We start from the raw sequence: 13,631 nt of genomic DNA, 5'->3' as shown, positions 1-13,631 counted from the left end.
TACTGTCTTCACATCCCTCGGCTAACATCCACATCTGTGGTGACTTCAACGTCCATAACGTGGAATGGCTGACCCATTCAAATAAGACAGATGATGAGGGGAGGTTTTGTCATGATTTTGCCATTGCTTATGACCTCACTCAGATTGTTCGTGAACCCACCCGTGTGCCCGATACACCCGGTCAATATGCAAGCCTCCTAGACCTTTTTCTCTTAACTTTCCCTGAGCTATGTTCATGTTCCGTTCATTCTCCTCTAGGATCCTCCGACCACTCCGTCGTATCAGTTAAGATAAAAACGAAATGTAAGAAGCCCCCAAACGTACCCCTCCACCATACTGTATACCAATACTCTATGGTTGACTGGGATAGCTTCCGTACATTCATATCTGATTTACCTCTGCACTCCATGTTTAAAAAGGAAGTGTCCTCTATAGTATCAGATCTGACCGAATGGTTAATTGTAGGCATAGACCAATTCATACCATCTAAAAAATTCCAACAAAAACCTAACAGCCAGCCATGGATCTCCCCAGAATGTGCTGCTGCTATCGCGCACAGAAATCACTTTTTCCATAGCTACCAACGTAATAGATGCACTGAGACTAAAGCTGCTTTCAGGACTGCCAGCAACCACTGTAAAAGAGTAATAAAAAATGCAAGAGAACTATATGCCCAGTCTGTTAAATCCAAGGTAGCTGATCAGCAGCTTGGTTCCCACCAGTTTTGGCAAATAACAAATAGGATCCTGAACAGAAGTGTGCGTTCTATCCCAACCATTATCAATGGACCAGAGGTCATCTCGTCAGCGTCAGACAAGGCCAAACTATTTGCAAAGAACTTTACAGCTAATTCTACCCTATGCAACGAAGACCATCAACTCCCCATATTTCCTCCTATAACACAGAACAAGCTAGGTAACATACAAATATCCGTGCATGAGGTCGCCAAGCTATCAAGAACCTAGATTCCAGTAAAGCAACTGGCCCTGATGGCATCCCAATTATAGTGTTAAAAAAGCTTCAACCAGAACTTGCTCCCATACTTACGAAACTATTTAAGCGCTGCCTTAAGGAGAAGTGCTTTCCAACTCCCTGGAAGACCTCATCAGTTTGCCCTGTATTTAAGAATTCAGGTGATAAGTCATCTCCCTCTCAGTACAGACCAATAAGTCTCCTGGGTGTTATGAGTAAGTTGCTGGAATCCATATTAGAGAAATCGTCAACCACCTCAGCAGGAATAACTTTCTTAGTGACACACAATATGGTTTCCGCTCTGCAAGATCTACCGCAGATGTGCTGACGGTTATATCCCACAGGATTAGTGAATCTCTTGACGAAGGCTTCCTTTCGAGGGCAATTGCTCTTGACATATCAAAGGCCTTCGACAAGGTATGGCATAAGGGTCTACTTCACAAGATTTCCAGCTACGGTATAACTGGAAATGTTTTCTCAATCATTAAATCATTTCTCTCCGATAGGCTCATAAGAGTAGTGGTAGATGGACAAAAATCGGAGGCCTGCAATATAAATGCTGGAGTCCCTCAGGGGTCAATCCTAGGCCCAACTCTCTTCCTGATCTACATCAATGACCTCCCTAAACACATACTTAAATCATTCATTGACATCTATGCTGATGACATGACCATCTACGGCAACACATCAAAGGCTGTAAATGACAAAGTTCTCTCTGATTCTCTCTCCTCTGATCTTGAGCGCGTGGTTCAGTGGGGGAAGATGTGGCTGGTTACCTTTTAATGCATCCAAAACCAAACTCCTATCCTTACATCATCAACGCTCTGATCCCCATCTGGCATCAATTGTGATGGATGGCTTTCGTCTGGGTGAGGCCCCGTGTTTTGACAAGCTTCTGGGTTTGATCTTTACTCCTGATCTGAAATGGAAAACGTACATCAAGTCTGTTGCCAAGGTCGCTGGAAAATGGTGGGATCCTTCTACCGCTCCAGAAGATATCTCACTACTGATGCAATTCTCTATCTATATAAAAGCCATGTACGTCCAAGGATGGAATACTGTTACCATATCTGGGCAGGAGCTGCAAAAAACAGCCTATCCTGCCTTGACAGAGTACAAAATAGACTTCGTGGCTTAGTGGGGGATGCCCTTTTCTCTACCCTGCAACCTCTTTCCCACAGAAGAGACGTTGCGAGCCTATCCTTGTTTTATCGTTATTTCCATGGCAGGTGCTCGTCTGAACTCCAATCTCTGGTTCCCCCTCGCCAATCTTTCACGAAAAACACCCGTCTAGCTGAATCCACTGTGAAAAATTTCCCCCACTCTTTATCTGTGCCTAAATAAAAACGTGGATTCCATGAACAAAGCTTCTTTCTTAGAACTGCACACCTGTGGAACTCTGTTCCGTCTGCCTGCTTCCCACCGGACTACAACTTGGATGTCTTCAAGTCCAATGTTAACAAATTCCTAATGAACCACCCCCTTAAATAAACACTTCATCAAATCTCCACACTGACGTAATGTACTTGCAATAACCCTTATCCCTGAGTGGCTTCCGGGCCTTGATAAGTGGTGATCACTGTGTAAAAAAAAAAAAAAAAAAAAATGTCTGCTACACCTGAACGTATTCTGTATCTCTACAAGGCCACCATTCGCTCATGTATGGGGTATTATCATCACATTTGGGTTGGTGCATCGCATCTGCTACTAGTATATTGCTCTTGGACAGGGTTCAGAAGAGAGTTGCCAACCTGATAGGTCCTGAACTGTCATCTAAGTTTCAACCTCTGTCCCATCGACGTAGTGTTGCATCCCTCTGCCTTTTCTACAAGTATTTTAATGGTGAATGCTCTAATGAGCTACAAGCCCTTGTACCCCCTCAACGTAAATACACCCGACAAGCAGCAAAATCTCACCCCCTACACAGCGGAAATCCCTAGATGTAAGAAAACCTTCTACTCTAATAGTTTCTTCTCCAGAACTGCTAGACTTTGAAACTCCCTTCTGAATTCCTGCTTCCCCAACTGTACTAACATTCAGAAGTTCAAGTGTAATGTGAACAGATATCTCGCTGCTCAACTCCCTACATAGTATCCCTGCAACTTATGTCCCTCGATAGTAGTCCCTACATCAAAGTGGCACTGTGCCTTGTTCGAGGTGAAAATGAAAACAATAAAAATTCTCTCTGCTCAACTCCCTAAATAGTATCCCTGCAAATTTGGTCCCACCAATAGTAGCACTTTGTCTTTTCTGATTTAGTAGCACGGTGTCTTGTTTGGTGTGAATTAACAATAAAAAAAAAATTCTTTTTCTTTAAGTTAGGAACATAGTTTTCCTCTCCCCCCTGCTAACAATCTGCTATTAAAAACATAAGGGTGACAGACTGATGTTTCAAACTTAGGCAAGACTGGTCGACCAAGAAAAGTGTTTTCAAACTTAACTCTCACCTACAGAACTTTTTAAAACTTAAAAAAATCCTGGTTACCATAAATAAATACTTGACAGAAAATATTAATTTAATTTCTTACAAATCTGAGCATTAAGAGCAAAACCTATGCAATTTTATAATATATATATATTTATCCATCCCCTGGATAACTCTGTCCCCTCACTAATATTTACCCTTTATACAAGACCTTCAAATATGCCTATTGCTAGGCATCACACCCATATCTTGTTACCTAGCACATCCCTCCTCTTCTGATGAGAAGCATTAATGCCTTGCATAAAGAGCATTTGTAACTCTTACACATGGTATTGTTTTCCTTTGTTTCAAATTGATCAATAAATCTATATGCATCAATATATATTTTTCTATTATATTTTCATCTTTTATACATATGTGTATGTATATTGTTTCATTTTTTTGTTTGTGTTTAGAAGCAGTGAACTTTAAATTGAGATAAATTGTAGAATATTTTTATTATACAAAAAGTGGATTTTTCCAAAGATTAATTTTTAGCATTTTTCGAGCATATGGTCCCATGGCTAGCACATATATGGCATAATCTAGAAGTCCAATTTTCACAAACTTCTATGCATTAAATTAAGTTGTATTTCAGCAATAACGCATCAAATGTTGTCTTCTAAATTGTCTGGTTTATCAGCATAGAAATGAGACTTTACATATACATAAAGAAAATCTAATGGAGTTAAATTGCACAAACAAGGTAGCCAGTTGACAGGTCAATTTTTTTTTTTTTTTTATATTCATCAAATGTTTCTCTCAGTAAATTGATTGTATCATTTACAATTTACAAACACTTCTCGAGTGTCAGTCTCTGCATGATGAATTGTCAAACCAAGCTGAACTCAAAATAACCAATAGTTGCCAAATCTGCAATTAAAGTAAATATTTGTCAATTTAAAGTTTGATACCTCTAAAAACATCTTACATGCATAAATTAGTTGATAAAACAAATTTTCTTACAATAATCCAATTAAGTTCATATCTTTTGTTAATCACAATTTTATGTTTGATAATGAAAACTTTTTGATTTAATTTTGTATTTTTTTTTATTTCTCTAAATGCGTAATTATTATTTAAATGTTGATAGGTGTGATTATTTTTTATTGTTGGGATTTTAAATAGTGAGAAGTGAATTTTATTTTTAGTGCTATCATCTTTCATTAGAAGATTATTGTTAAACAGATTCAATGAAATCTTTAAAATGTTGATAAATATTCATTATTTTACATTTATTGGAAGGAAACCTCTAAAAGTGTCATTCAACAAGGAATGTTGGCGAGTCTTCCATTAATAACTTCATTTCAGCATGTTTAATGGAATGGTATATTTGCATAATCATCTGTTCAGATCATCATACAATTTTGGTATTTAAGGTGCTGCAAGCGGGTCTGGATCTAAAGTGGATAATACCAGACATCAGCTTGCTCTCAATGCAAAGGGTTTATATCCGTTATGTTAAATGCAGTGAAATTACTCTGTACACATTCAAGTCAGGTCGTTCATAGTTTATATGGCTTGATATACCAAGGTGTGTCCTAAATTTGATGTAAGAGGTGCTATACATGACCAAATCGCTTGAGATACTGTGTATAAGGCATCTATAATCCTGCCAAGATTTTAATTCAATACTGTTGCAGTTTCCAATAGTGCATCCACCTGATTATGGCAAGATGTTGCAGATCAGAAGTGTTTCAGATCTATGTCTCACTGTCATACAAGATGGCAGAGATATGAGTCTTATATAGTTTGATGTACACTAGTATCTTAAATAAGAACAGGAAGGTGGTGGAGTCATTTTAATGGTAAGTGTTAATTCCTAGTCGGCAAAAACTGTCAGTGCCTTTTGTATTAGAAAATTTGATACTATCATTGGACAACTGTTGTGTAGGATGTTACTCTTGCAATATTTTCACCAATGTAATATTCGATTTTCATCAGGTGCATATTGTAAGACTTGGGAATTTTGAACAGAACCTTTTAATTAATCCATGGAAGTAGTTTGCTCTGATTCTTAATTCTATTCTTGCTATCATCACTGAATATTGAACTTTCAACCTCCAGAAAACTTGGTGATTTTTACTTGGCATTTTCATCTGCCACATGTCCTTGCAAATAGTAGTCCAGATAATACAAATTATCAATCTGCATTTTTAAAATTCAAAAACATTATCTTGGGTGAGACTTGGTCATTTTTTTAGTTAAAAAATTTTTGAATTGATTTACATCTTTTTTATAACCCTTGGTTAAACCAGCTCTGAGAACTGACTTTAATCCCAGGGCTAAAATGGAAGACTTCCATCAAATCCATGATTAACACCGTTGGGAAAATGGTTGGATCATTCTAGAAAATACTTGACTTCTGATTTTCTACCTGTATGAGAGTTAGATATGCTTTGAGATAAAATACTGCCATCACATCTGGGTTGATGCAGTTCAAAACACCATTTCTTGCTTCGACAGACTGTAAAATTGATTTCATAATCTAGTGGGAAATGATCTTTAGTCTTTTCTTACTGTTGTATTGGGGCCAAATCAAGATGTGTTACCAAATCGACGCATGTTGCGTTATCACTAAATCATATGCCAAAAAAAGTGTCTAGTGAATTAAACATAGCTCTCAATCATTTTTAGTAATGTTCCATCATCCAAGTGAAAAGTCTCATTTTTATCCTCGAGTGGCTTTTGGCTTTAATAAGAGGGGATCCATTAGTAAAAAATGGATTTTCTTTACTTGTTAAATATTTTTATAAGCATTTATAAAGATTTTGTTGAATATGACATTTTGCTGTTTTGTTTAATTTCATTTAAAATTAAATGTTACTTCTCTGATAAATATAGTTGAAAAAAAGATTTTCTTACAAGACAGTCAACAACGATGTTAATTCTCCACTTTTCTGTAATCAGAAAAGGCAGAATTCCACTTTCTTTTTTCTTTTTTTTAACCAGAAAATGCCAAATTGTGAGAATTTTATCTCTGAATTTTTTTTCCACATTTTATTTTATTTTTGTTTTCCTGTTTTTTTTTCTACCTTTTTCTTCCTGTCTTTTTTTGTCTTCCCTCTCTCTCTGAAAATGTTAATATTTTGGCATACATAAAACAATTCATGTGTAGTAGAAAGTAGAAAAGTTGTATGATTCTGTTTTTATATTTTTAGTGTGTTTGAATGAACACATTGGCTCACTAGATTAGGAAATTAATGGAGTTCATAATCCCTGCTCTTCTCTTCCCCAAGATTTGGAAAATTCACCTCAATTTTTGATCTGTTTGTTATTTCTTTTTGGACTGCTTGATTATCACTAGGGCCATGACAACAGCATATTCTTTTCCTTGTTTTGATTCTCAGGTATATATCCATTGATATCTTATATGTTTTTATGTATAGTGATGTGGTTCTCGGTTGATTGTGTCTGTGTCGGATATATACTTGAGAGTCAAAACAATGAAAAGAATATGCCGTTGTCATGGCCTTAGTTATCACTCTGATTAGATTGAGCTGACTTTCTGATAAGCAAGTACAATGTCTGAGCACCACAGTCCTTTCATTAATTCTGAGCATTGTCACACAATATACCTAACTTACCTCATTCCTTGCCTGCTGGTAGGACATCAGAATATGCTGACTTCCCTCCCTCTCTCTACAGAAAGTAAAAGTCCCTTAATGGGGGGGGGCACCTGTTGGTCATGGGTAGCAACCCTCGATGCCTTGGGATGGAATCTTGGTGATCAGAGTTAAACACTTCCACCTAACAACACTTTGGCTAGACAGGAGTCAGAGAGACCCAATCCAATCAATCAGTTATCAGGTTAAGCCCCAATGACTAAACGACTGAAAACACAACAAATTGGAAAAGATACAAAAGAGTAATTCTCCTGCAAAATATAATGCAGAGAAATTACAAAACACTCCAACTACAAGTAGAAAATAGAAGGCACTGATTAATCATTAAGTAAAGAACACAAACTCTGATTCACTTCAGTTTTGGGTGGTGAATAAATTTAGTAACGGATGCTCAGGGTCTCTTAGTTGGAGTATACTGCTTTGTGTAGCCCCGACCTGTCAATCCGATTGGGTTTCCCACCTGACAGAAATCAAAAAAAGATACAAAAAATATCAATCTCTATCTAAACTCCAAAACAAACCTTCTGAAGATCAAATCTTACCAAAAGAAAACAACAAATTAGCAAAGTATTCAACACTTTCTCCAAAAAAACAAAACCATAAAAATAAAGGAGGGGGGTACATACTAAAAATCAAATTGAACTATAAAAAATCCAAATCAATAAACAGATACATCAAAACCAGAGAACACTCATAGATCATTGTCAAAAAAAAAAAAGATAAAAAGTCTCAATCTAACACCAGAACCTCAAACAACAGTTAAAACAAAAGATCAAATAAAAGACAAACCAAAAGTAGAAGAAATGGAAAAATCAAAACCCAATGAAAACACGCAGCCAACTTCCAGACTAAGAACCACAACTCAAAACAGATTTGAAGAAATGGATACAGAACAAAGATCAGATATTAACGGTTAACAAAAATGAACAAACTGAAGAGTCAAACAATATAAACACAAGGGAAAACAAATCTGAACTCAATAAAATTTTTAAATAAGACAATCCTACAATGAAACTACAGAGGAATTAGAGCCAATTACAAAGAACTGCTGATACTAATTGACAGATATAAACCCAAAATTATATGCCTACAAGAAACATTTCTCAAAGACATCAACTAATTAAATAGAAGAAAATATGCATCTTACGACATACACAATAATGGGCACAAAGCTATCAATTTTAGTTTGGAAAGACATATACCAAATAACCGTAAACAGTGACCTTTAAACAATTGCTATCACAGCAACATTACATAAAGCAAACATTTGCTTAATATATATTCCACCACACTAAGTCATTAACTATATTAAAATTAACAAATTGATAAACAAATCCCTAAACCGTACTCATTACAAGATGACTTTAACAATCATAACATATGGGGATGTTTGAAAATGAATAAAAAGGTAAGGACCTACAAAAAATTATCAACAATAAACTTTATATCTTAAACGATAAATCTCAAACAGATTTCAATTTATATGCTGGCTCATATTTTGCTATTGATATTATTATAACTGACCCCTCCCGCAAGCTACATGGAAGATCCATAATGGTATTTGTGGCAGTGACTTCTTTCATATCAATAAAAATCACTCAATCCATCAGTGATAATAACAAAAGATGCTACTGGAAAATAAACAAGGCTGACTGGCAATAATTTAAATCATTATGTAATATAAGATTGGTTCATAACCCAAAAAGGTCAGACTAATGAAACACTTCATAGAAACTTCAATCCCAATAGCAAATGAAACAATACCAAAAACCTCTCCATCAAACAAACAACTTCTCGTGGTTTAATAAAGAATGCAAAATAGCAATCAAATTACAAAATGCTGCTCTCCAAAAAAATTCAATAAAGAACTACCACAACCTAAACTCAGAGCAAGATCCAGAAAATAATCAAATTGTCAAAAAAAAAAAAAAAGAATTGGTAAAACTATGTAAACACAATTACCTTTTCCACCAAAACCTCCATAGTTTGAAAAATGATCAGGAAAATTGCTAGAATAGAAAGAGCTTGCTTGAAAAACTCACTACTATGACCAAGTCTCATCATAAGAATGTCAACGAGAAAGGATAAAAAATGTATTGTGAATTAAAAATAACTAGAAGAATGCTAAGGGTTGTATATTGGAGATTTAGGCACAAAGGAGAAGAGGAAAGGAAAAATAAAGAATAAATAAAATAACATCGCAGCAAAACGAGAAGTTACATATAAACACGGGACATGGTGATAAGTAAATTTGTCCCTGATGAAATAAGTAACATTACGAAAACATAACATACACACAGACCGGTTGTGATAGGAGCAACTGGCTTAATAAAAAAGAATCTTCATAAATACTTAGAAGCAATCACTGGAAGACCAAGCTGTAACGAGATACAAATAGCAGCCATAAAGGGAACAGCATCTATTCTTTAAAGAGCCCTCGGATATAAACTTGAATCATAACAGAATCAAGTATCAGCTCCAGGAGGGAGCCCCTTGATATCTTAAAACTTACTGAAGTAAAATACAAAAAAAAAAAAAAGAAAAAGAAAAAAAGACCTTTATATAATTTATCATTATTTCTAAATATTAGGTTTTTTTTGTTTTGTTTTTTTTCTTCTCATTCATTTTCTTTTGTTTATTTTTTTATAACATTAAAGAAATGCTTTCTTTTTTCTCTCTTCTTTAGTATCGGAGTTTCCTTCGTAAGAAATATGCAACTAAATACATGGGGCGTGTCAGTGCAAAGATTGGCCGTGAAGATCGTAAGCTGAAAGAATCCTATAAACTTGACCAAACCAACGACGTCTTTGTCACCATTGGAGCAGAAGACGTTGAAGAATCATGAATTATACGCAATCATTTTGGAATAAAAACCTTTTGATTTTTAATCTTCTCTTCAGAAGTGGTGTGTGTGTGTGTTTTTTTCTTTTTGTTTGGTTGTAAATATTATCTAAGATTTAAAGAGATTTTTTTTATAGATGCATATTAAAAAAAAAAAAAATTTCTATGAAGCCAGCTGTTTTTGTTAGCAAAATTGGCTGTTGCGAAATATCAAACTTGTCTTTAAAAAGTGGAGGTGGTGGGAGGAAGGTGTATGTACTTTTAACATTTACTGCAAAAGGGTAACTAGTTAACTCATTTTTTATTTTTATTTTTATAAAAAAAAAAAACAAAAAAAACTGTCTAATCCATGTGACCTGACTCGCTTTAAAGCATTTATGTAACCCAAGTATATTTCGGTTAATTTGAAAAAGATGAAGAGAGAAATACGCTAACATTTTGAAAGTATAAAACAAAGTTCTTGGCCATTTGACCAAGATCAAAGTGTAGTATAAGCTATAATCACAAATGCCCAACAGTTCCCATTAGATTAACAATGTTAAGCAACATTGAGCGTGGCCTATACAAGATGGGTGGAAATACTAAGTGCTGTATGTCATCACCCTCAACTGAGATATACATGTTGAACGGAGAGTGCATATAAATTGATATTCCCCATCAGTGGAAGGTGGGATGCCCGACACTAAGTGAATACCACAATAAGTGGTATTATCAAGTTTTCAAAAGTGTAGTACCTGCTTTGATACTAAGTTTCATCTTTTCTGTTCTTGTGAAAATTGAAAAGCATTCTTTTACACTGGAGCAATTTTTATTTTTCTTCCAATTCAGAGTAGCAACCCTTTGTGTCAAAAGTGTCTAACATTGCCCTCATGGTAAGGCAAATAAAGTAGTACTAATAGAGATTTTATGGTATGAATGTTCATCTGTTATTGAACATATCGTTCGTCTAATAAGTTCCAGAACTACTGTAGTAAATGGTGAGTTTATGACATGAACCACTTCTGTCATAGCGGATGTATCTTGTTTAGGGCATGAAGCATCTCAGTTGTATCAGGTGTAGCATTTTTTATGGCATGAAGTGCTTCTGTATCGTTTTTGGCATTAAGCACTCCATTGTAAGAGATGTATTATTTTTTTTATGGCAGGAAGCACCTCTTTCATAGCGGATGTATCGTTATTTATAGCATGGAGCACCTCCGTTGGAGCGGATGTATCATTATTTATGGCATGAAACACCTATGTTGTAGCAGATGTCTCCTTGTTTATGAGATGAAGCATTTCAGTCGTAGCAGATGTACCATTGATTATGGCATGAAGCACCTATGTCATAGATGTATTACTTTTTATAGCATGAAGCACCTCTATCATAGCAGATGTATCATTTTTTATGGCATGGAGCATCTGTCGTAGCAGATGTATCATTGTTTATAACATAAAGCACCTTCGTCCAGCAGATGTAGCATTGTTTATGGGATGAAGCACCTCCGTCGTAGTAGATGTATCATTTTTTATGGAATGAAGCTTCTCGCTCAAAGCAGATGTATCATTGTTTATGGCATGAAGCACTTCCGTCATAGCAGATACGGGATTTTTTATCGCATGAAACATGTAATTCTTACATTACTATTGCTGTTATTGCATGATACATCTGACTTGCCAATTTTAATTTGGTAGTAGTTTTGGAGCCTATAAGTGACTAATAAGAATAAAAAACACTCAAGTTATATTGTGTTATGCCCCTTTGTATGACTTGCACATTATTTTTATTTACGATTCATAAAACATTTATGGAATTCAAAAATAGAATATAAAATGAATTTTTCTTTAATTTTATTTTTTAAAAATTTTCACAAAATGGAATACAACAATGCATTTCAGTTTAATCCCCCTTTTTTTTTTTCAGCCAGCAATTAAAGTTTTTTTTTGTTAATAGTTTAATAAAAGTATTTTTGACCCTTTGAAATTTTAAAATAATAATAAAACTGTTGACTAGATAGTTATTTCTAGCCTTAAAATTGTTATTCAATCCTTATAAAAAAGATTGAACATTTTGGAAACTATTTGCATCAAATAATTTTATAAATAGATTAAAACATTACCTTAACAGTAATTTTAGTTTTTATAACAAGTTGTTGATTAATTGATAATAAATAAATTCAACTTTAAAAATGTTATTTTAAAAGATGAGGGTGGGATAAATAAGAATAAAGTAAAGACTTTCAGATGATGTCAGATAAGTAAGCAACTACTGTGGAATTTCCATGGATTCTGCTAGTCTTTATTAATCTGACTGTACTTGCTTGAAACAAAGAAGAACAAAAAAAAAAAGGTCACCACGTTCCAGTAAACAAAGTACCAACATTTTCCCTACAATTAAATCAACTTTAATTGTCAACATAAAAAGATAATAAAAGTTGGTTCGACCGGCATAGTGCCAGACTCATTTCACTTTTCTTCTAGTTGCAACTGATGAGAAAATAAACGTCTATTTACAGCGATGTCTTGACTAGAAGTAGTTATATAAGGCATCAATTAAGTTGGCTGTGCAGAAATGAGAAAAATCAAACAGGTGCATTGTATCCCAAACACTTGTTGCTACATAAATCTGGGTAGAACAGTGCATGCAAGAAATATGCCAGAACAACAAAATATACAATTTTACAATATAACTATAGAAATATAATAAAAAATCAACGAATGTTTCATTTTTTAAAATTTTTTTCAGTTAAAACTGCAACAGTGATAGGTATAGTTGTAATGTATTTTCATACGTTTTTAGAAAAGGCGACTAAGGTGTTTGTTGGGAGTTTTAGGTTTATTTGAGAGAGACTTAGCTCATGCATGAGAGCAAGGCTAGTATTCTCTTAATTAGTTTACTATCTTATTAAGTGAACAGAGATCTTGGGAGTCATTTCACTATTAGCAATTTTTTTTTCCAGACAACACATGAAGCCACTTGATGTAAGGAGCTAGAAAGGAAAAAAAAAGGTCAAAAACCGGTCAATGGTAAGTGTGAGATGGATAGTCTGACCCAGAAAACAGTTCTTCCCGCTTGACAAAAACATTGCTCGTAGAATGTGAGGGCAAAATAAGGGAAGAAGAATTATGTGGCTGCTGAAACTAAACACAAATCCACTTTATCAAAGTATACCTTGATTAATTAGTTTACTATCTTATTAAGTGAACAGAGATAGTGGGGGGGGGGATTACATGTTTAGCATTTTTTTTTTTTTTTTTTTTTGTTGTATGGAAATCACTCCAGACAGTTTTTTTTCTTTTCAGTTATTACAGCATTATTGATGATCTGTTCCATGGATAAACTGATTTGCAATCTTTGTTTCCCTGTTAATCCTGATATCCGTGATGTCATGTCAACTGATGTCTCTTTGTTTTACTTGACCTTTTTAACCTCATACCTAACTTCAGGTCATCTCTTCTCATCATCGTTTGTGAGGACTGGCTCATTTTTCCAAACTTCATGTCACTTCGACCTGCACTTAGTTCGATTCTTGTCAAGATTAACACTGTAATCTAATTGTTATCTGACAAGTCATCTATTATGAAACACCGTGCAAAAAATAATTTTGGCCCTTCATACTAATCAAAGATAAGTGCCGAAATAATGGGCTGCTACAGTAAGAGCTGCAGGCTAACATATTATTCTGTGTAGTACTAGAAGGTCCTCTCTCAGTTTCATGTTCAGCAAAGCTAAAAAAAGAAAGAATAAT

General features: G+C 34.7%; 1 protein-coding gene across 1 annotated transcript in view; it reads left to right on the top strand.

The window, feature by feature from the left end:
• The window catches only part of LOC145259636 (ribosome biogenesis protein BRX1 homolog), a 67,124-nt gene extending 57,160 nt beyond the window's left edge, over positions 1 to 9,964 (top strand). The window contains exon 10 of the mRNA XM_080117293.1: positions 9,749 to 9,964. Within this exon, the coding sequence (XP_079973419.1) occupies positions 9,749 to 9,907 (159 nt within the window). The 3' untranslated portion in view covers positions 9,908 to 9,964. The remainder of the gene's footprint in view (positions 1 to 9,748) is intronic.
• The last annotated feature ends 3,667 nt before the right edge of the window (positions 9,965 to 13,631 follow it).

Source organism: Euprymna scolopes, chromosome 3, assembly GCF_053919585.1.
Source record: "Euprymna scolopes isolate OS-2025 chromosome 3, ASM5391958v1, whole genome shotgun sequence".
Lineage (NCBI taxonomy): Eukaryota > Metazoa > Mollusca > Cephalopoda > Sepiida > Sepiolidae > Euprymna > Euprymna scolopes.
This window is presented reverse-complemented; position numbering and strand designations above follow the sequence as displayed.